The sequence below is a fragment of the Natator depressus genome, chromosome 6, assembly GCF_965152275.1.
Source record: "Natator depressus isolate rNatDep1 chromosome 6, rNatDep2.hap1, whole genome shotgun sequence".
In the NCBI taxonomy this organism is placed as follows: domain Eukaryota; kingdom Metazoa; phylum Chordata; order Testudines; family Cheloniidae; genus Natator; species Natator depressus.
The window spans coordinates 69,734,872-69,757,706 of record NC_134239.1 but is presented as its reverse complement, the minus strand read 5'-3'; the positions used below and the strand labels follow the sequence as shown (position 1 = coordinate 69,757,706).

General features: G+C 46.1%; 1 protein-coding gene across 1 annotated transcript in view; it reads left to right on the top strand.

Annotated features, from left to right (window-relative positions):
• The window catches only part of MAPKBP1 (mitogen-activated protein kinase binding protein 1), a 122,428-nt gene that overhangs the window by 74,801 nt on the left and 24,792 nt on the right, over positions 1–22,835 (top strand). Inside the window, exons 6-21 of the mRNA XM_074955662.1 lie at positions 277–447; positions 3,266–3,403; positions 4,369–4,551; positions 5,293–5,310; positions 5,843–6,003; positions 8,825–9,014; positions 9,711–9,857; positions 10,794–10,978; positions 11,112–11,203; positions 11,624–11,749; positions 12,959–13,029; positions 13,465–13,586; positions 14,305–14,380; positions 17,832–17,943; positions 18,591–18,654; positions 21,094–21,219. Coding sequence (XP_074811763.1) covers positions 277–447; positions 3,266–3,403; positions 4,369–4,551; positions 5,293–5,310; positions 5,843–6,003; positions 8,825–9,014; positions 9,711–9,857; positions 10,794–10,978; positions 11,112–11,203; positions 11,624–11,749; positions 12,959–13,029; positions 13,465–13,586; positions 14,305–14,380; positions 17,832–17,943; positions 18,591–18,654; positions 21,094–21,219 — 1,982 coding nt within the window. The remainder of the gene's footprint in view (positions 1–276; positions 448–3,265; positions 3,404–4,368; positions 4,552–5,292; positions 5,311–5,842; positions 6,004–8,824; positions 9,015–9,710; positions 9,858–10,793; positions 10,979–11,111; positions 11,204–11,623; positions 11,750–12,958; positions 13,030–13,464; positions 13,587–14,304; positions 14,381–17,831; positions 17,944–18,590; positions 18,655–21,093; positions 21,220–22,835) is intronic.

Below are 22,835 nucleotides of genomic sequence, written 5' to 3'. Positions count from 1 at the left end.
AGATATGTGTGAAAAATGTTGATCCACTTTCTTGTTTTGGGTTTTTTATTATTATCCCTTTCAGTTATCTTCTGAAATCAGGAAATTCATTAAATTTCTGACTTCTGCTGTAAATGGCCATAGAATGCCTAAGGGTTAAGCTGTGATCTAGTCCTGAATTCACTTCTAAGTTGTGTGTGCTTAAAAGAATGTATGGAGATGTTGCGTATCTGAATCCATCGCAACTAGCCTTATGAGTTTTGTTCGCTGCTCTCTGTCTCCAAATCACCCCTTCAGAGTGGGCACATGCCAGCCGTTCGGGTGTGGGATGTGGCTGAACGGGCCCAGGTGGCTGAGCTCCAAGAACACAAGTATGGTGTGGCCTGTGTGGCATTCTCCCCCAGCTCCAAATACATTGTCTCCGTGGGGTACCAGCATGACATGATTGTCAACGTGTGGTCATGGAAGGTAAGTGTGCAAGAAGATCAGCTTACTGGTAGGAAAAGCCACGTTGTGCAAGGCCAGAGATGGTCTGGGGATAAATCTGGTTATAGCTCTTTCTTTCTCTGCTCCTTTTGACATTCATAAAATCAGACAAGTTAGAGATGGATGGAGATTGGATCATCTAGTCCATCCTCAAGGAGCTAGTGCAAGATTGTTCCCACCAATATGTGATATCTTCCTGGCCAGTCAGAAGGCTATTAGGCTTTGTCATACCCTTTGTGTTTTTTCCAGAGGACTGTTGGAAACTGATTCGAACTAAGATTGTGGAGGGGGGAGGGGGAACTCTCACAAAACAGGAATCTGTTTTACTTTGGTTGTGGGATCCATGTTACAGACCCTGGAGAACAATTTGCTTTTATTCTGTTTGAGATGGAAACATTATAAACTGAGGCAAGGGGGGACTAGATACTCACCTAAAAAGTACCGTGAGTGTATGGAGATGATCAATTATGATGGTTACAGTGGCCTTAATAGTACTTGAGGGGCAGTGTTATGTTGGAATAAAGGCCGTGCCTTATCTTCTGTAAAGCACTGTGCGAATTTACAGCATTATGTAAGTATCTGATGATGACAATGATAAACATGTATCTGCTAGGGGGACCTCCATGTTGGTAAGAGAACTGGACAATCACATTCTCACAAGTTTGAGTCAGCTCCCTCTACCTCTGCAGGTAACCAGTCCTCTCTGGGAGCCATCTTAAATTTTTTTTTTATACCCATATCTGTTAATCTCATGTTATGCAGCTGTAGGTCAATGTTCCCTTGAAATATTGTTAACCACTTCATCACCTTTCTCATTCTATGGCTCAGATTCTGTCTTTTCATGATCATCTTCTATATCAGCTAGTGTTTCTGTCCTGCATCTATTTCTTGTAGACAAGTAACTTAACATTAAAACATTGGTGTCCTTGTGGTCACTGAAAATCCAGTGTTCAGTCTTCAAGTTCTTCTCAATGAGGCACACAAAAATAATGATTTGAAGATGGATGTAATGTAGAGAGAGGCTGGGATTTAATGCTGTACCTTGACAATCAAGATTTTTATGGTCTCTGCTCTCCAACTATTATTTATGTTACAGTAGTGCCTAGAGATTTCCCCATTGACAGCAGGGTCCCATTGTGCCAGGCGCTGTACAAAAAACAATTAGAGTCAGTGCCTGCAACAAAGAGCTTACAGTCTAAATGGACAAGACAGACAGGGCAGGAGAAGGGAAGTATTGTTATCCCCATTTTACAGATGGAGAACTGAGGCACTGAGAGATTTTTTTTTCATAGATTCATAGTTTAAGGCCTGAAGGGACCACTAGATCATCTAGTCTGACCTGTCTGTCACAGGCCATTAAATTTCCACCATTACCTTTTGTATTGAGTCCAATTACTTGTTTGACTAAAGCCTAACTTGTGTTTGACTAAAGCACATCTTCCAGAGCCCTTGCCCAAAGTTATAGGGGAAATCAGTGGCAGAATCAGGAACTGATCCCAGATCTCCCAAGTCCTAGTGCAGTGCCTTAACCATAAGACCACCATTCCTCAGACATAGGGTCATAGGAATGGCTGCTGTGATATCCCCGTCTTGCAGTCTGGGAGACTGACCAAGATGTTTGATCAAGCTGAAGCAACCAAGTGCTGTCTGAGGTGCTCCCTAGTTTCCAAATGGGGAAAGGCCACAGCAGCCACCCTGATGGTGAGGACAGGCAGCATTTCCTGTTTGGGGGGAAGCTCAGCAAGAGGCCCTGGAGTCTGGTTTGCTGCTGGTAGCACAGTCTAGCCTTCTCCACGCCCCTGCCCCTCTGACAGTGCTCTGCAGCTGACCTCCAACAAGCCCTCTGGAATGAGACCGCTTCTGAGCCGAATGAGACCGCTTCTGAGCCGAATGAGACCGCTTCTGAGCTGAGGGCGGGCTAGTTTGGAGGGCTGCTAGTGGAAGGAAGAGGGAAGTTGGGCTCATGATTTTCTGAGGGAGGAATGAGAAATTGAAATGTTGATCAGAGTGAGTGTCTGGCTGACCACTGAGTACTGCAGGAAATAGATCAAGAATTTAAACCCACAAGGGAGAGGAGAGAGAGGCAAGATCTTTGAATCCCCCCTCTGCCGCTAATCCCTGGAAATAACATTCCTGCACCAGGCTCGTGGAGAGGGAACCCCTGTAATCTAACCATTATACTCAGAAAATAACCCCTTCCTTCCTCCTCTTCCCCCAGTTATTTGATATGCACAAAGGGGAGAATCACAGCAGGTGTAGCTGCTCTGTTTCTTTTCCCTCGGGCTGGACAGAAGCAGCATGTTCATCTCTCCTCTTGCCCTATAACTTCTCTTCCACTCCCCAGGTGGAGAGAGTTATGGTATTTCCCTGTGGAAAATACCTACTGCCCATCTCGAGCACTGCGCCCCATTGCTGCCCTAGGGCTGGAAGAGCTCTAGCCAGTGTTGGCCTCATGTGCTTTCAGCGTTTAGAAAGGAAGTATGTTTTTTTTTCCGAGTGCCCTGTGATTATGAAATAGCCACGGTGCAGAGGACCATGTTACTGTAGGCACTAGTGACCCGAGAACCATTATGTGGCTGAGACAATGTAGTGGCAGGACTGAATGTAAAAGTGTGATGTCCAAACTGCCAGAGCACCATAGGTAGTGGAAGGTTTGGCAGATGGTTCATCCTCCCAGCCTGTGTTCAGACAGACTTTGAATCTGTGCCTACCGTGCATAACACCTGTAGCTGAAATGAGCCTTCTTATAAACAGGCTATTGAGCAAGACACCTGAGCTATTGAAACAATTGTCTTTCCAGAAAAACATTGTGGTGGCGGCCAACAAGGTGTCCAGCAAAGTGACTGCGGTGTCATTTTCAGAGGACTGCAGTTACTTCGTCACAGCTGGCAACCGCCACATCAAGTTCTGGTACCTGGATGACAGCAAAACCTCCAAGGTGAGAGCTGGGGACAGGAGACATATAAAGAAGAAGCAGTGAGTGGGGGCCTTTGTGGCTTTTATAATGGCATAAGTTAGTTCCACAGTCTGTGGGAAATAGGAGCTTCTGGTTCAGAATTGATCTTTGATTTCCTGTGTGAAGCGGCTTTAGTCTTTGATGAAGTGAGCTGTAGCTCACGAAAGCTTATGCTCAAATAAATTGGTTAGTCTCTAAGGTGCCACAAGTCCTCCTTTTCTTTTTAGTCTTTGACTGACTCTCAAGACATAACCTCCAGTGTGCCATTATCCAGTGCCTGTTGTGTCTGGCACCCAAACCCAGGTTTCCTGTATGCCAGTGCAGGTGGTTCATAGATTCTGTGCATGGCAGCCAAATCAGGTTCTGTTGTACCCTGGCATTGGTGCTTTTCAACAGCACGTCCATTTCTTCGTGGCAATGGTTCTTCATATCTGTGGCTGCCATCTCTGGGCCCCTCACACTGCAGGGACTTGGGTCTTTGATTTGGACGTGTGTGACTTGAGATATTGAGGGGCATGTTTCAGAGTGTCATGTAGTGGCTTCTGTTGCTGCTGTTGGGAGGCCAAATCCCCATGTGCTACTTTGCCTGTCTGTATTGCAAAGGTGCATCCACTCAAGGATAGCCTTTCGCATTTCACACCATGGATCTTCCATTGACACTGACACGTCAGTGCAAGTCACAGATTTGTTTTGATCATCAGGGAACACCAGGCATCACTATCCCCAAGGTTTCTTCCTGTGACTGGCTAACTGGCCTGTGTCAGCCAATGGCAGACACATAAGTAGCTCTGTCTCATTGATTTGCTGCTGTTGATGGTCCTGATACATTTTACAAGCAGTGGAGCTGCAGCAAGTGACCCCATCACAGCCTGTCTCTTCAGATCGCTCATAACTCTCTCTACTCCAGTGTGGAGTGTTTTCTCTTAACAGGTTATTTCTTTTGGTAGGTGAATGCCACAGTCCCCTTGCTAGGGCGGTCTGGTTTGCTGGGGGAGCTCAGGAACAACTTCTTCACGGATGTGGCATGCGGAAGGGGTAAAAAAGCAGACAGTACTTTCTGCATCACCTCCTCTGGCCTCCTCTGTGAATTCAATGAAAAGAGGCTGCTCGACAAGTGGGTGGAGCTGAGGGTGAGTTCCAGGTCTGCTCCATGTACATCAGTGCCCACTGACATGGGAGGAGGAAGGGGTGGGGACATCCTGAGGCCACAAGCTGCTGCCAGCAGTGAGAGTTGCTGGCATGTGAGGAGAGCTGGAGACTTCTGATTCTTTATGATTTTTAATTTTTTCCATTAAAGTATGGCACAAAGCAGTGGTGTGTGGTAGGGAAACCAGATCCTGGGGGTAGAAATGGAGTCTTTTGCTTAAAGGCCAGTTGGGAAAGGGATTTTACGTAGGAGATCCTCTAATACCTGAAAAGCTTCTGCCCTCAAGGCTTAACATTGTGATGTGTCCTTGTGGCTGTGGGAAGGCTGGGTGTGGCTTTCTTTGAGAACCCATAAATGTCACTCCTGAGTTGTCTAGGGAGGGGGGATGGGGTAGCAGCAGAGTGTGGGAGGCACTCCATCCCCTCAGGGGTTGCACAAGCTGCCTCTCCAGTGCCCCCTGCCCTCCTAGAAGCAAAAGTCTCTGCCAGAGTCTCAAGTTCAGCTCTCCCCTTCGGGGTAGTGTATTATGCTGCTGCAAGACCACCAGCCTGGCCTGTTGGCAAAGATTTGAATATTCAATTAAAGGGAGAAAACCCAAACTGTAAAGCAAGATGGATCCAGGGTATTCACACCAGGGCAAAATCTTTCCATGCTTCCCCAAGTGAAACGTGTCTTTTCTTCTTTCCTTTCTGCTCTAAAATCTGCCTTTTTCACTCCTGCTCAGAACACAGACAGCTTCACAGTAAGTTAGAATGAAGTGTTTGCCTAGACCTCACCCCATTTCTCCATCATTTTCTGCCATTTGTACAAATCTCAGCATCGAGCAGAACAATTCCATTTCTCCCACCTTTGCCCCCTCTGTACCAGGAAGCATGCTCATGCACTTTTATGGGTCTAGTTGCAGCCTCCCAGTCATGATGCTGAACATTTCCCCTCAAGAGTACAAGGTAATAAACGTTCAGGGCCAGATCCCCAGCTGGTGTAGATCCACATAGCTCCCCTGAGATCTGTCGAGCTGCATGAATAATTTGCACCAGCGAGTGGAGCGGACCCTCAACGCTGTTTCCTGACTGACTGAGCGGACCCTGCAGCAGACCTTGGCTTGGATGCTCCTCAGAGAGGAAATCCAGATTTCAGGCTTTTCCTTAAACTGTGTGGCTTCATTTCACTCCACTTCACTTCTTTCTGATCTTGAGTGCTTCGTGCTCTCTCGTTTATATGGCAGTTTGGAGAGAGAGACCCACTCGTCTTGGTTGATTTTGTGTCCTTCTCAGACTACTGTGGCGAACTGCATCTCTGTGAACCATGACTACATCTTCTGTGGCTGCGCTGATGGCACGGTGCGGATTTTTAACCCTTTGAATCTTCACTTCGTCACTACATTACCGAAGCCGCACTTCTTGGGAATGGACGTTGCCAGCGTCACTGAAGCCAGGTACCATAGGAAGGGTGGTAGGAAACTGGAGAAGCTTGGATGGGCAGAGCAGGTGCAGTAACGATGTGTGATTTGTGATCCTGCCCTTGCTTTGCACCCCAGGGTTCTTCCTTCAGCAAACTTTCCTTTTTACTATAAAGTGGCATTGATAAGAGATACACAGGCTTCCATGGGATGTTTTGCTTTCCACAGCTGTCCGTGGGCACTCAAACCTCCTGCCTGTCCCTCTAGTCTTTCTTCCCTCTGTCTTGTGTGTTCTGTCTTCTCCTGTCCCCATTGCTCCCCTATCTACCTCCTGCTGTAAAACTGGCTAAAAGGAGTATCACTTTCTGAAGTGCAGATGTTGGCCTTTGAGTGGACCCTTCCTAGGTAAATTTATTTTATGCATGATTATCGCTCAGTCGGTGGAGGCTGAAATTGGAGCGAGCCCTTCACTCTTCCCTGCTTGCAAATGCATGAGCACAGCCAGATCTTCTGTTGCCTTCCTACAGCACTACTCTGAAACAAACATCCTCTGGGATCCACCCTGAGGAAATGGACATTTCCACAGCCCATATACTTTTCTTTTCCAGCTAGACTAGGCATGTCAGTGACTGGCTGTCTAATGAACTGCTCTGACCCGCTGTGGGAGGGGTTCATACTGGACATGTAGATGTTGGAATGAATTGTTCCTTTGTCTGTGGTGATGGCGTGTGCCTTTAGTTGAAATGTGATTCGCTGCTCATACACTGCCCCTGGTCTGGAAGCATATATGTTCCTGTAATTGGGGATATCAGTTAATGACAGCATATTGCTGCTTGGGCCCTAGGGAACCCCTGAGGTGATGGGGTAGCCCCACTTTATTTTGAGGTCATTGTTTGACATGGATTTTTTCCCACCCAGTTGTGCCATTTCCCCTCTGGTCAAGACTGGCACGGTCATGTTTGCCCCTGTGGGCTCTCGTTAATCCTACTTCCTGGGGGGTCCAGAGGGGACACATGTCAGTCTGTGGTGCAGTTTTTGACCCAAACATGCATTTCAATGGAAAGCTGCCACGCTGCTCTTCTTGTACTCCCGTGGAATCCTATGTTGTCTCCTCTGCCCCACCATCCTGTAGCAGAGGACAGTGGGTGTTGGACACCAGCTGCTTTCTGCCCAGAACTTTCAGCTTCTCCTCTTACAAGTGCTCACTAGAGCATTTTAGGACATTGCAGTAGAAGCAGAGTATATATGGGCTGGGCAGTTTGATCAAGTGATTAGTCAGAGGCCCTGGACTCCAATCCTGGCTCTGCCAGTGACTCCTGGCCTTGGCTAAATCACTTTAATCAGTCTGTGCCTCACCTTTTCCACTTGTAAAGATAGGTAGTAGGTGCCCACCTTATAAAGGTGTCTGCAGCCTCCACACACTTTGTGAACAGTTTTCACGACACCTCTATGAGAGCAGTGAGCTCCATTTTACAGATGGGGAGAATGAGGCACAGATAGGAGAAACGACTTGCCCAAGGCCAGATAGCAATTCTGTAGTCGTGCTCAGAATAAAACCCAGATCGCTTAACTCCCTGTCTGCTGCTCTAACCACAGCATGACAATTACTGCATTTAAAGGGCAGCTCTCTGGTCTCCTCCTCCTTAAATCTGCACTGGGCTCTGGTTCTTAATGAGATTGATGCTAGGGGAGGTTAATTGTATCCTCACCTGGGTTTTAGAGCTGAAACTGAGTGGAACCTTTATTTGAGGTTTTGCAATGTTCACAATCTTTTTTTTTTTTTAAATTTTTAAATAATTTTTCCTAACTTCAGGCCGGGAGAGCTAAGTGAGCCTGTTTTCATGTGACTTCCAGCCCAGTTTTGCAGAGCAAAGAGGCTTGTAAAAAATAACCAAACCGCTGGCATCTTGTCTGATGTCAACCATTTGAGGTTCTCTCCTCGTGAGCTAGCACCCTAACCCTGCAATCCCACTCCTTCAGTCCCACAACATGGCCCTGGTCTCATAGAAACATGAATACATAGCACTGGAAGGGACTTCCTGGATCCTCAAATCCAGTCTCCTGCTGTCACAAGCAACCCAGTCAAATAATCCTGTACATAAACTTACCAATCTCCATTTTAAAACTAGCGAGGTTGGTTGCTCCCGCTTCTTCTATGGGAAGGTGGTTTCAGAACCTCACTGAAACCGGAAGTCTCCCTGGCGCTATAATCTCAGATGGTTTTGCACGGCAGTGTGAGGCACCAGGACTCCTCCATCAGGAATTTTACTCCATTTAATTTCAGCTTTTATTTTTCCCTCCAGCAGCTGGGAGACTAGAATACAAGTAGGAATTCTTGCTGCCTACACTGCTACCTCTAACTCCAGCTGTTTGTGCCTGCGACCTTTCGCTGCCAGCAACACCCTTCTTTCCTTTCGTTGCTCCCAGGTGTCTGCACTGGGAAGGACTAGGAGTCCAAAGATCTGATGGCTCCCTTGTCTTGTCTACTTCTCAGTATGCTGCAGAGTGAGAGTCTGAATTGAGCTGTGAATGGAATAGCTGGAGAGTAAAGTAAAGGAAATCAAGCCTTGCAGTCAGTCCTACTGGCCTCTCTACCGTAGGAAGTTCAGCCCCCTCTTGGGACTTTTATTTTTTAGTGTGGAAAGAGACTGGCACAAGAGGCAGATTCTCCACCTCACAGATTGTGGTTACCTCCCCAACTACTCACTCTACCCCCACACCATTGTATACTCCTTCCTCTGGCTAGCGCCAAACTCTTCCCTCCCGGAGGATTTTAGCTTCAAGTCTTGTGTCCACACTCTCACTCTCACCCCAGTGCTACAGAAATTAACCCTACTGTTGTCCTGTCTTTGCACAGCCGTCTCTTCTCTGGTATGGTGGATGCCAAGTATCCAGATACAATTGCCTTGACCTTCGACCCTACCAACCAGTGGCTATCGTGCGTTTACAATGACCACAGCCTCTATGTGTGGGATGTCAAGGACCCGAAGAAAGTGGGCAAGGTTTATTCTGCCTTATACCACTCTTCCTGTGTGTGGAGTGTTGAGGTAATGACGGGCTAGGAATGGTGCCCACGTACTGGGGTGAGGGGCAGCGTAAGATGGGGGCTGCCTGTATTTCCCAGTAAGGGACTCTGCGTCCAGCCCGTGTAGTTAGGGGTGTGTTTGTGAAGGGGAGGTAGGAAACTTCATGGAGTTACTTACACCATGCAAGTGCACAAGTTTTTCATGACTGGTCAGAAATGGAGGGAAGACGATGTGAAAAGGGAACAGGCAGGGGCTTTTCCTCTGCATTTTTGTATTTCTTATAACTAACCTCTCCTCATGGATCAAATTTTGAGATAACTCCAGCTGTGTTCCAGTGCCAAATCGTTGTGGCAACAGTCCAGCGCTGCCCTCTTATGCTCTGTGTTTGGACTCTGTTAAGTGGTGACGGTTTCTGGCTCTCCCCCCTCCCACTGGGCTAGAAAAAAGCAGAGGGTCTTATTCAAGGGACCATCTATGTCTAAGTAACTCCACTCAGCATTTGTTTATTTGGAATGAACATGAAGCTGTGATTTTCCAGCCAGTATGAGAGTGAATTGATTCTAGGTATGCCGAGTTTCTGTTGTCCTCTTCTACCTATTTGATACAGAGGGGGCAGCTATCTGGTCTGGCCTTGTTTTGGAACTTGCTGCTGGTAACTAGACTACCAGGCACAATGATGTCTCACTTACGGTTTGTTTGTTTGTTATGTGCCTCTAGGTGTATCCTGAAGTGAAGGACAGCAATCAGTCTTGCCTGCCCCCAAGTTCATTCATCACCTGCTCTTCTGATAACACCATCCGTCTGTGGAATACAGAGAGTTCCAACATCCATGGCACAGCTCTGCACCGGAACATCCTCAGCAATGTAAGACCCCAGACTCTGCAGTGGCCTTTGGTTTCCTTCTCCCTTTTACACATGTGTCCACTTTAGGGCCCACAGTTCACATAAGGGGAGATGTGTGTCTGGGAAGTTACTCAGACCTGGGGAAATGTAGGGGCAGAGATAAATAATAGCATTTTGTAAGAGTCTTAGGACTTCATATTCCAGAACAGTTCAGTGTTTCACCAACGCTGGTCTCTTCCAGAGGGTCTCATCTCAAATGCTTCAGAAGACAGTGTAACTGTTTCTCTCTGTGCTCCCAGCTCCGTAATGCTTCTAATTGTCAGGGTTGATGAAAGGGTGTTCTGTGGAAATTGAGCATCTGGATTCAGAACCATTTGACTCTCATTTCCTCACTATGTATAAACAGTGACGTTAAAGGAGAAGAATCTCATGCAGCACAGTGGTTGGGTCAAGCAATTTGCTTCTGTACTAGTTATGTGACCTACGGGAGCTGCTACACCACCCAACTCTCCAGCTCCCTTTCTGAGCAATCTGCACGCTGTGTAATAGACTCCTACCTATTTTGCAATAGAGATTCCTGATGACTTGGCTCATCTCATGTTATCACTAAAGAACACCTGAAGTCGTTTCCACCACACCCCATTCTGGTACTGTCTAGCCCTGAGGTGTCTGTCTGTGACACAGAAAATGCAGCTTGTTCCCAGCACCGAGGCTGCTTGTTTTGTCCAACTCCTGTAGAAGGGCCATAATATGACGTTGCTGTGCTGACTCCCCACTCCACTTATCTCTCCCCGTCACTGCTGAGTGGCTTGCTGCTGTGGGCCTCCCTCCCAGATGGGACACATTGCCTATTACTGCCACTGAAAGGAATACACTGGCCATCACTCCAGTTTCAGGAGAAGTCTGTCTGCTGCTGCTTCGCTTCGATACTTCACTGTCTCCTTCTCTCTTTCCAAGGACCTGATGAAAATCATCTATGTGGATGACAACACTCAGGCCCTGCTGGACACTGATTACAACTCTGGCGGGAGCGCAGACAAGGCTGACATCCAGGCCTTGGACACGAAGGTTGGGATTCGCACACTGTGCGTGAGCCCCAATGGAGAGCACCTGGCCTCGGGCGACAGGATAGGCACTCTCAGGTATCCCTAGGGCTTCTGGAGGAGAGTTAGGATGGGGTGGGGGTGGGGATAGGCATAAAGACTAGTTTGTGTCTCTCATTTTTCACTCTGTGGTTCCATTTTCACACTGAAATCCATCTGTGTCCTATTTCAGGATCCATGAGTTGCAGTCCTTAAGGGAAATGCTGAAGGTGGAAGCCCATGACTCGGAGATCCTCTGCCTGGAGTACTCCAAATCTGACACAGGTAAAATAGGGCAGAGCCTTTATTCCCACTGATTATTTATGCACCCCTTATGATGTACTGACTTGTGTATGTGTTGCTAAATGACTCCATTCTGACCATCATGTGTAACAACCCTCTACTGATCATCTGCTCTGCTAGCTCGCGGAGTAGAGGCCATTCACATTGCAAAAAAGGTCCTAAGTTTGAAGCAGACTTCCTCATCTTGCTGTTAGGTAGACGCAGGTAGACACAGATCATTACTTCCCCTATCACAGTTGGAAACCCCGAGGACGTTTCCTTGTGCACATCTGTTTACTTGCACTAATCTATGATGATCTTCTGTAGCCTAACTTGAGAGGATGTTTAAAACCGTGACCAAAGGAGCAAATTACTTCTGTACTTCTGAGTGAAGGTTTCACCCTCTTGTAAAATCCTTGGTAGGGTTGAAGCTCCTGGCATCAGCCAGTCGGGACAGACTGATCCACGTCTTGGATGCTGGGAAGGAGTACAGCCTGCAGCAGACACTAGATGAGCATTCATCTTCCATCACAGCTGTGAAGTTTGCAGGTAAGAGATCCTGTACTCCTCTCTGTACTGGCGGGAGTGAGATCCCAACAGCAGCAGGAATACTGCTCCTCTCCCATCACAGCTGTGAAGTTCGCAGGTAGATATGTTTAACCTTTTAATCACTTGGACAGATCAGTCTACCTTTCCTTCCCCTTCCATAGCCAGAAAGGTCAGAATCACCTTATCCTTTCCCTCCATATTTCTTTGGAGAGACACATTGTCTAATGATCTTTTTTTTTTTTTTTTTTAAACCCATCACAAATGCCTACACCCCATTCCTGTTCTCCTGGCTGAGAGAGACCGGGTTGAGGCTCTCTTCAAAATGTAGCAGTGCCAGCATTAATTGGCCGAGAATATAGGGCAGGTGGTCACTGTGGGAGAATGGAGTGCCTCGTGCCGCTCAGCAGCAGAGCGTTGTGCCTTCACAGCTCTCCTAGTTACTGATGGCTGGAGGAGTGGCAGGCAGGGACTGAAAATTGTACTTGAGTCTCTCAGGTGGCAGGGCAGTGCAGTGCACTAACCGGTGACCACCATTTCAGCCCTGTAGCCAGGTTCGACCCTGGTGCATGTGGGTGCAATTTCACTGACGCTGAAGTTATGTCCGTTTTCTATCAGGACTGAATGTGGCCCCTTTAACTAAATTTGGAAAGATTGTCATTTCCGCACACTGAGCGCGAAGCAATTTCTAGGCTCTCCGGTTGGTTTCTAAGGAGGTTATTTTTTGGCAGTGCAGCAAAGTCTGGTCTTTCAAAGGCAGAAATGGGAGTGGCAATAAGAAAGACCTGTAACGTTGGATTGGTCAGTTAGTGCAGCATATGTTCCTGGGCTGTTCTCAGAGCTACCTTTTCCACCCACATCAGCAGGGAGTGCTGTAGTGTCCAGAGAATAAGGCCACTACAATGATGTTGAAGTGTTGAGGGACACTGCAGAATCAAGTATCTACCTGTTGCGTGATGGGTCTGCTTGCTCACTGAGGCCTATGTGGAATTCATTGTGGGTGCCTTCTGGGCTAGTGGTGGTGGAGACTGTTCCTTCTCTAGGAAAGAGAGGGCTTCTGCTGTTCTGTGTGCCATCCTGCAGGGCTGATTTACAGGAGCAGGGGGCAGGCATAGGCAAGTAGGAATGGGGTAAATAGAACATAATCGCCTCCATTGCTTGTTGGGTTCCTGTTCATTTACTGACCCCTTTCTGTTTTTCTCTCTCTCCCAGCCAACGATGGGAAAGTGCGAATGATCAGCTGTGGAGCGGATAAGAGTGTCTATTTCCGTACTGCACAGAAGGTAACTTAGTTATAGCCATCACATGCTTTTCTATAATCTCTGCACCGAGAAGCTCCTTCAAGGAAAGGTGTGCGAGCAGTGTTTGTTGCTATTCCAGTCCCAATGTGACAGTGTAGGAGATTGTTAGATATGCTAGCCACAAGGAAGTGCACAGCTGCTCCAGTCCCAGCTTCTCCTAGCAGCAGTCACTGCAGGGAATGGTTAGGGAACCCATTCCTCTTCCCAGCAGAAGTCATCGTAGGGAATGGTGCAAGAGCATTGGCTGTGGGAAGAACTTCATTGCACCTTCAATCACCGCCTCTCCCAGCAGGAGTCACTGTAGGGCGTGGTTTGCTTATGCAGGCTAGCTGCTTTTGGGGAAGTCATGCACATTTAAAAGTTTGTTCTGACTAGTTAACTACGTGGCTTTCACTAATTTTTAAACCCTGTGCTCAGACGGGCGACGGGGTCCGGTTTACCCGGACACACCACGTCGTTAGGAAGACCACTTTGTATGACATGGATGTGGACCCCAGCTGGAAATATGCTGCTATTGGCTGTCAGGACCGTAACATCAGGTTGGTTCATATGTGGTTGGATTTTGGTGCGCTCCCAGGAGTTGGGCAGTGATAGGTGGTCTGGGTTGCACCGCTGTTTAAATGGAAGCTCTGCTCCCCTACCCCTAAATATAACCTGCCTCTTAATGAATGGGCCACAGCCATCTGTACTGGAACTAGTTTGCTGCTGCACTCCTTAGCTTTAAGTGGTTTCCATCATATACTACAGGGTTTACAGTTTGGTTCAATAGCTCTCAGCACCCCCACTGTACAAATTGTTCCAGCACCCCTAGCCACAGCTGTCTTGCTGCTGGGACAGCTGAGTAGAGTTTGGTTAGTGTCACTCGTAATATATGGCCAATAGCTGTCATTAAGTGCTAGGAGGTTCATTTCCCTCTCTTCTGATTGCTCCATACTCTTCACTGTACCAGTATGAGAATCAAGAAAGAGTGTTAATTCAAACCCAGATCTTGGACTTCGTACTGAATAATGTGATCTTTGGGCCACCATGCTAGTTCCCAGGCTGTTTCTTTAACCACTTAAATGGTTATGAGCTTTATGAATTATGGCTGGCATACTTCTGCTCCCCTTAAAGTGGCCACTTACCCTACATCCTGCCACTCCATTCCGTACAGTGACTGTGCGAGAGGCCTGTCCTGGAGGGAGGGGAGGGAGGCTTGTGAGAAAAAGCAGAGAACTATGCATGGATGTGATGAGTTCTGGCTTGTGTCGCCTTCAGAATTTTCAACATAAGCAGTGGGAAGCAGAAGAAGCTGTACAAGGGCTCCCAAGGTGAAGATGGCACTCTCATTAAAGTAAGATCTCCAGAAATTCAAGCATGACACCCCTCCATCCCTATGAGTTCCCCCCCTCCCCACACACACTTGTTCTCTCTTTCTTTTCCTGGCTCTTTGGAGCTGAATCTCGTACTCTGGGAAGTGAGGGATGGATCCAGGATATTTTGGTGTATGAACTTTTCCCTCTGAAGTGCAAATGTGGACTATAGATAGCATTTATTCATGAATTTCTTGTTGTTTGATATCTAGTTTATATTAAAAACTGCCTATCCTAGGCTCTGGGGACCCAAGACATTCATTTACAAATTCATTTGTACCCAAGACAAATACTCAGGCAGCAGCTGCTCCTCATCCCACGTGCATAAAACAATTAGCTAATGGTGAAATCCAATTCAAAGATCCCTCCCAGCACCTACCCGCAAATACTAGCCCTTATCACGCCCCACCCACAGTCTGGGTAAACACACATGGGCTAATTCAGTCCAAAGTGAGGATAAATGAATATGTGTTTGTTTAATCTCTCTCACTGTATTTCAAGTGATACACTGGGCCAAATTCTCTGCTGGTCTAAATTAGCCATGCTCCATTGAATTCAATGCACTCGCACCAATATACATCAGAAGAGAATTTGGCCTATGTGGTGCTTACAAGAACCAAAGGCATTGGCTCCTGTTGGCTCTGGAGGCACTTGCCGGCAGTGTCATACTACATACAAGGCAGTCTTTGGACTCCTGCCTTGGCTCTGTTTTCCCTTGTAGTCCTTGGCCATTGCTGGGACGTCTGGATGTGATTGCTTTTTCCCCGAGCTCCATTTGGAAAGAGCTCATTCTAGCCCGTGTGTTTATTTGCTTTATGATTACATGCTGCAGCTGCTGGCATTCAGTGTTTATGAGAAATTTGTGAAACCAAGGAAATGAGAGGGTGCCGCCAAGGAAGAGATCTTCAGAGAAATGAGAGGCTTAGGGATAGATTAAACCCAGCCACTCTCATGCTGAAACACCCTGCTGTCCTGAGGGACTTGGAACGCCGCTAGAGCCCAGTGCTGTGCAGGCAGGTTCTGTGCATGCTGGTGTGTGCACCTCTGCCCCAGTACACCTCTACCCTGGGATCCCGTGCCCACTTGTTTCCTAGCCCTGCGCCTCCCCTGACAAACGCGATGCCTGCATATTCGCCTTTTTCTGCTTTTGTTCAGACAGGTAATTACACTTGATCTGCAATTGCTATAGTTCCCCCTTCCCTACTACACTTACAAACCAAGGCACTGAAAATGAAAAATGGCTGCTCTATCTCATTAGATGCTCAATTCTTTGCAGCCCCAAACAATGAAATATTACTGATGTTGGGTTTTGTTGTTGTGTTTTTTTTTTTTTTAAATATTTGCTTCGGCTGACCTGGAGAGAGTGCTGTACTACTGAGCACTAATAAAGTATAGCAGCATAAGGATTTTTCCATTTTTCAGCCCATTTTTTATTTTTTAGAAGGTAACTGTGTAACTGGGCAATCATGCCTAGCTCTGGTATTTAAACTTGTTTGGAGTCTGAGATCATATATAAAATTAGAATTTTAAAAGAGAACCCTGTGAAAAATACATTGACCAAACCAGAATAACCAAAATTGTTACCAGTAGTTTAAAAAAACAACAACACACCCTCCCCCAAACTGAGACTTTTGTACTCTTGCTTCTCTAAAGTTTGTCAAAGCATGCATGTAGTAACAGCTCCAGAACCGAGCATGCAGAGAGGGTAACATAGCAAATGTAGAAGTACGGCAGTTGACATGTTGACAAGTCATTTGAGGTTTTTTTTTATTGCATTGCTTTTTATCAGGCAATATGGAATTGTGTAAACTGGAGGTCTGATGATGATATTAGCTAGCACAAGTTCCCAACAGCACGAAACTTATGGCTAGTTTCCATGTTGAAGGCTTGGATCTTGGGTGTTGGAGAGATTTGGTATTTTATGTAACTTTCCCAACTATAATTTCTGGGCCTGGGATAGGGTTAAACCTTAAAGGAACCAGGATCAACCAAAAATAGTGGACCCCAAATCAGTAATTAAAGGGGGTTAGTGGTGGGGGCCTTCAGAGACCATCAACTTTAGTCTCAGATTGGGTTTGGGGTGCTGTGGGGGATTTTGGCATTTGGGAAGGAGGCTAGATGTAATTCTTGTGATAGTTTTGACAAGTGGGTTGGGTTGGGGGCCTTGTCATAAGGTTGCTGGATGGTTTGGCGGCTGAGTAGGGGCATGGGTGAGAGTAATGTTATCTATAATTACTATAATGTTGGTGTATAACTGGTTAAAAGACTACTCAAAGAGTGGTTATCAATGGTTTGTTGTCAAAGTGAGAGGATGTATTTAGTGGGGTCCCATGGGGATCTGTCCTGGGTCTGATATTGAATATTTTCATTGATGACTTGGATAATGGAGTGCAGACTATACTTACAAAATTGCAGTTGACCCCAAGCTGGGAGGGATTGCAAGCACTTTGGAGAACAGGATTAGAATTCAAAATTGTGGCAAATTGGAGAATTGGTCTGAAATCAATGAGATGAAATTCAGTAAAAACAGGTGCAAATTACTATAGATAGGGGGAAAAAATCAAATGCGCATTACAAAATGGGGAATAAGTGGCTTGGTGGTAGTACTGCTGAAAAGCATCTGGGCATTATAGTGGATCACATATTGAATATGAGTCAACAATGTGATACAGTTGTGAAAAAGGCAAATATTCTGGGGTGTGTTATGTGAGATGTGGGAGGTATTGTCCTGCTGTATTTGGCATTGGTGAAGCCTCACCTGGAGTACAGTGACTACTTCTGGATGCCACACTTTCAGAAAGATGTGGACAGATTGGAGAGAGTCCAGGGAAGAGCAACAAAAAGGTTACAAAGTTTAGAAAACCCGACCTATGAGAAAAGGTTTAAAAAACCTGGGCATGTTTAGTCTAGAGAAAGGAAGACTGAGGGAAGACTTGATAAGTCTTCAAATATGTGAAGTGCTGTTAATTAGAGCATGGTGACCAATTGTTCTCCATGTCCACTGAAGGTAGGTGAAGAACTAAATGGCTTAATCTGTGGCAGGGAAGATCTAGGTTATATATTAAGAAAAACTTTTACTCTATGAATAGTTAAGCTCTGGAATAGGCTTCTAAGTGAGGTTGTGGAATCCCTGTCATTGGAGGTTTTAAAGAACTTGTGAGCAAGCATCTGTCAGGGATGGTCTAGTTTTACTTGGCCTTCCTCAACTCAGGGAACTAGACGAAATCCATTTCAAGCCAGGGGTGTGGCAGCACCTCCAGCACCCCTAGTTTCAGCACCTATGCTGATGTTGGAGTACAGGGCTTCGGGTGACTCTAAACCTTTCTTTCAGTGGTGCGTGTGCCCCTCTTTCTGGCATTCTGGGCATTTCTTGTGCATATGTCTAAGGTACTTTCTCACCAGCCCATTCTGCCTCCTGTACTCCTCAACCAGGTGCAGACTGATCCATCGGGTCTCTACATTGCAACTAGCTGTTCTGACAAGAACCTCTCCATCTTTGATTTCTACTCCGGCGAGTGTGTGGCCACAATGTATGGGCACTCAGGTGAGTTGCAGAAGCTTCAGCAAATGCGTTTTTAGCTGCAGGTTATACTGTGGCGTATAGTGCTGGTCAACATTTTCTGAATTTTGAATGAAACTTTTAATTGGTGATTCAATTTTCAATTAAAAAACAAACAAAAAAATCCACCTTGGAAATGTTTGGGTTCCTTTGACCAGGAGTAGAGCTGGCTGAAATTTTGACGATCAAAAATATTTATTGAAATTCCAACTTTTTTTTTTTTAATTTTGAAAATCTCATAAAAATTCTGCAAAACGTTTTACTGTTTATCAGCCATGTCAAACGGACTATAAACCAGCCACTCCTTTTCCAGGGAATCCTAATCCTCTGTACAATACATCTCAATAGTACCCTGAAGGATCACTTTCCAAGGTGGGCTGGTTGCTGATTCTTCATGTTCATTCAGTCGTGGGCTGTCACACACTATTATGCATCAATAAATCTTAATTCTGACCTAGAGGGACCACCTAGATGTGATAGGGGAATTTGGGTATCTCTGCTCCATGCAAACATGCTGGATCTGATCAATATTTGAGTACAGAGCTGAGCCCAGCAAATCCATTTTGCCAATGATCTGTGCTGCACAGTGGCATATTTCAAGAGGCGTTGTTCTTGTGTTCTGTTTTACACAGAGATTGTAACTGGGATGAAGTTCAGTAACGACTGCAAACACCTGATCTCTGTCTCTGGCGACAGGTAAGCACGGGGTTTGCTGTTGTGATATTAACTCCCTCTCCTCCTTTAGTAGAATGTCAGCCTGTGGTTTTGTGCCATTTCATGCAGGAGTTAAACCACCTCTGCAAAGCAGGTGGAGCACACACGTTCAGGGCATTGCAATATTGTGATGGGTGTGTTGTGATGTCCAAAACAATCTCTGTGCTTCCTGGATCCCACACAGGTGTTGCACATCCCAGGAAATCTTAGTGGGTGGAGCTGTGGAGAAGATTGGAGCTGAGTAGCAGGCGGAGCAAGATTATGCAGAGCTTTGTGTCCCTAAACTCTGTGATGTTGCCCATGAGTTATCTCTAGGTTTGACCTGCCCTAATGGGATACTTCATGAACAGGCTGGGTCTGCTTTCTCAGTTGAAATTCATGCTGTTGATGTCACATCCCGGAATTATAACTATTGTTGTTTTTGTGTGTGAGAGAGAGAGAGCTGCCCTGTGAAGGAATGCAGCTGGCCAGCCCAAGGGTGCCTTAGCTCAGTGGTCTCCAAACTTTTTGGATCGTGCACCCCCAGGGCCAGCTCCAGGGAAGCAAAAAAAGCCCACAAAAAACAGAGCTGCCATGCCGCCGAAAACGGAGAGGGGAGAGCCGGGCTGCCGCCGGTGTGCCACCGAAGAATCAAAAGTCCGGGAGCACTGCTGTCGCCGTGCCGGCGGCGCTCCTCCTGCCACGCACCCCCAGGGATGGTCTTGTGCACCCTCTGGGGTGCACGCACCCCACTTTGGAGACCACTGCCTTAGCTTCTGGCTGCAGCATCTCACAACTTTGACTCTGCTGTTTAAAAAACTAGCTGGGGAGTTTTCATTGTTCAGGAGAAGTCTGTGTAAATGTGCACGGTTTCAATAACTCGGAACAATGCTCCTGAATCTAGTCACCACTAGGGCTGGCCACAAAACTTCTCCATTTTGCAAAACATTTTGAGGTTTTGAAATTTGTTTTCATTCCCCTGTGGAACCAAAATGAAATATTGTGATTTTTTTTCCATGAAAAAATTTGAGGGGGGGGGGTGGGGAGAGAGAGAGAGAGAAATGCCCACCCCAACTCCAGAATAGAGCACTTCCCTGGGAGATGCAGGTTCAAGTCCCCGGTCCAAATCTGGTAGAGCAAGGACTTGAACCTGGGGCTCCCACATCTCAGGTGAGAGCCCCAACTACCAGAAATTCCACTGAGGACCTGAGAAACTTTCCTAATGAAATTTTTGTTGAAATCAATATGTTTCGATGGGGAAAAGTTTTGTCAACATTTTTTTCAACCAGTACATAGAAGTACCAAGATTTTTTTATAGGATTGTGTTACCCTAATGGCATCTACATGAGGCTACACTCTAGGAAATTTGGAAACTTCAGGTTGTGTAGAATGGGCTCCCCACTTACTTAGCAATGTTTCTTGCATCTTTCTTGCTTGTTACACCTATGCTCCGTCGACGGTACTGGCATCAGTTCATTATCAGGTGAAACTTAATGTGTGTTTGGATCCTGTGTAAACTTTGGGAAAGCTTGAATCTAGATCCAAACTTCATAGGCTGGGCTCCCCTCTACAAAGTTTATACTAGATCATAACCTTTGCAACTAGGTGTGACATATAAGTGCTGTCACTTTAAAAATGTGACCAACTTGTGCCTCCAGAAAAATCATGGGGCACCAGTGCTTGCAGAGGTGGTTGCAAGCACCTCTGATTTGAGATAAGAAGAACAGGATTTTTTTAAAAAAAGTCATAGTTGGACAGTTCAAAGCGAACCTCTTTGTAGCCTGGAAGGAGGCTACAACCACCCCCTTGGAATACCAGCTTGCTGGCATTTGATGGGATCTAGGAACGCTACTAAATCCCGCCTAGGGCCAAAAGGAGTGTAGCCCTTTGTTAATGACAGTACCATTTCTTCCCTGTTTCTACCTCTGTATAATTAGACCCAGCGGATTAGTGGGGGGGGAATCATTCAGCACTAAGAAGAGGTTGAACATCGGTGAAATGCAGGTCATTTTACTCCCTGCTAATTGGACATGCTGTGAGGATACGATGCTCCCCAGCCTGAGAAGCCCCATAGTTTCTGTGTCTTTAAAGGGTTTTTTAGCACTTACGGCCGTAACATGTAGGTGCTATATACAAAAGTTAACAAATATACAAAATCTTACCTACATCCCCAGAAGAGGAGCTTCAGAGCATCTTTTGTCAACAGAAAAGTCCCTGCAGCTGGAGAGCCTTCATGTGGTCAGGCCAGGGGTGGGAGAAGAGCTTCCTTACATGTCTGTCTCCAAAGTACCATGCACTCTAGTTGTGCCCACTGGGCTCTGTCTTCTCCCTTTAGGCTGGTTCCCAAAACCAGAAAGGAAATTCTTAGCCTCACTGACAGAGAATATTAATGACACTGGACTGAAAGGAAATGTAACTTGTTCACTCTTTCCCCATTTCCAGCTGTATCTTCATTTGGCGCCTGAGTTCTGAGATGACCATCAGCATGCGGCAGCGGCTAGCTGACATGAAGCAAAGAGGGAAGCAGGTGGAGAAATCACCACCACACAAGACAGCTGGACTTATCAGGTGAGGGGTGCAGAGAGGGAGAACAGTTGTGGGAGCTAGATGTTAGTTTGTGTGGGACATTTAAAGGTGGACTTGGGTTTACTGCAGGAGGTTGTTCTTATTCCTCATCAAGAGTATTTTTTCAGCTTCTCTTGCTTTTGTTGTTTGTTGGCTTTACACTGGTTTCTTGTACTGCTTGTTCTGCATCTCTGGATTTTTGGATTTAAAACCTTCTCTATGATCTAATGGCAGGGTACATCCAGCATCGCTTCATTCTGTGTTGTAATCTGTACTGAATGTCACAGCTCTTTTATTAATGCTGAACGTGGTGTCAGAAATCTACTTTTCAAAGCAATACTGAGACAGGTACATAACGTCCTGTCAAGGAGAACTTGGTAATTTATGGCTAGAGAGCTCTAGGTCTCTGTTAAAAACCCACCCTGTCAAAAATTGGCGGCTAGATTTATGCAAGGTACAATACTGAAAAATACCTGCCATTTATATGTTTTTTGCAGTGTTGATTTTTTTTTTTTTTTTTGTGAAAAGCACTGGTAGGTCCTAAAGATCTGCTGTATTCATTGTTAACTTAGCCCCAGGAGTGGAAGTTTCAGGGAGGGTCACTTTTAAAAGATATCATTCCAAGGGAATGACTTTTGCTGGCTAGTCAGATTTTTTTTGCTCTTACAGTAAACAAAATGTGTCTAAAAATAAACCCCACAAACTGGAAACTCTGGAATAGATCTAAATTTATCCAGTGATCCTCCTCTGAACAATGGTACTCAAGTACTGAGCTCTGAGTTTCAAACAGAACAAACTCAGCTGGGAGGACTGTCTGAGCTTTTAGGTCTGTGGATCAGTTCAGTGTAAAATATGTGGCTTTATGTGCGGACATTAATTTGGGAAAGCAGGGTGGCAGAGGGGAATATCTGCAGCCCTGAGCAGGCTCACATGGTATCAAAATAGAATTGGATCCATAAAGGTTTTTGGGTTTTCCCCTCTCTTTCCTCCTCAAATGACTCTCTGAGTTAAAATCTGGATATAAAAATGCCAAAGCAATGAAGGTCTTGCCAGACTGGTTGTTTGAAAGAATTACAAGAACCTTCCCCTCCCTTTGGGAGCAGAGTGGGCAGGAGGAAACTCTGTGTGCATAGTTTCACTGAGCAAGGACTAAGGTTTCCTTTCCTTGAAGTATCTCCTGTCTGACATGCAAGCAATAATTATTCTGGGATGCCTCAATATTGAGCCATGAAGCAGCCTTTTCTAGCCAAAATGCTAGAGCTATAAAGCAATGTGCTTTTTATAGCAGTCTCTCCATCATTCCAGCAGCTGCAACTTTGCCTTATTGAGGCGCAGTCTGTGTCGGACGCTCCGTTTCATTCGGCATTAGGTGAGACTTGTCTCTGTCACATTCTCTTGCTGGAGGCTTGAATGGGTGCCACACCAGCACAAGCAATTTGGAAAACTTGTTTGGTGACCTCTTTGCTAGTCTGGAACATTTTAGGTTGGTCAGCTTACAGCTTGTTTTCAGTTTCGACCTGTCAGTGTGGTCACTGGATATCGGCAGACAGTTCCAGAGCATTTTGGATTGCTGGCTGAATTTGAAGGAATAGCCCATTGGTCCGGAGTCACTGTGTGGA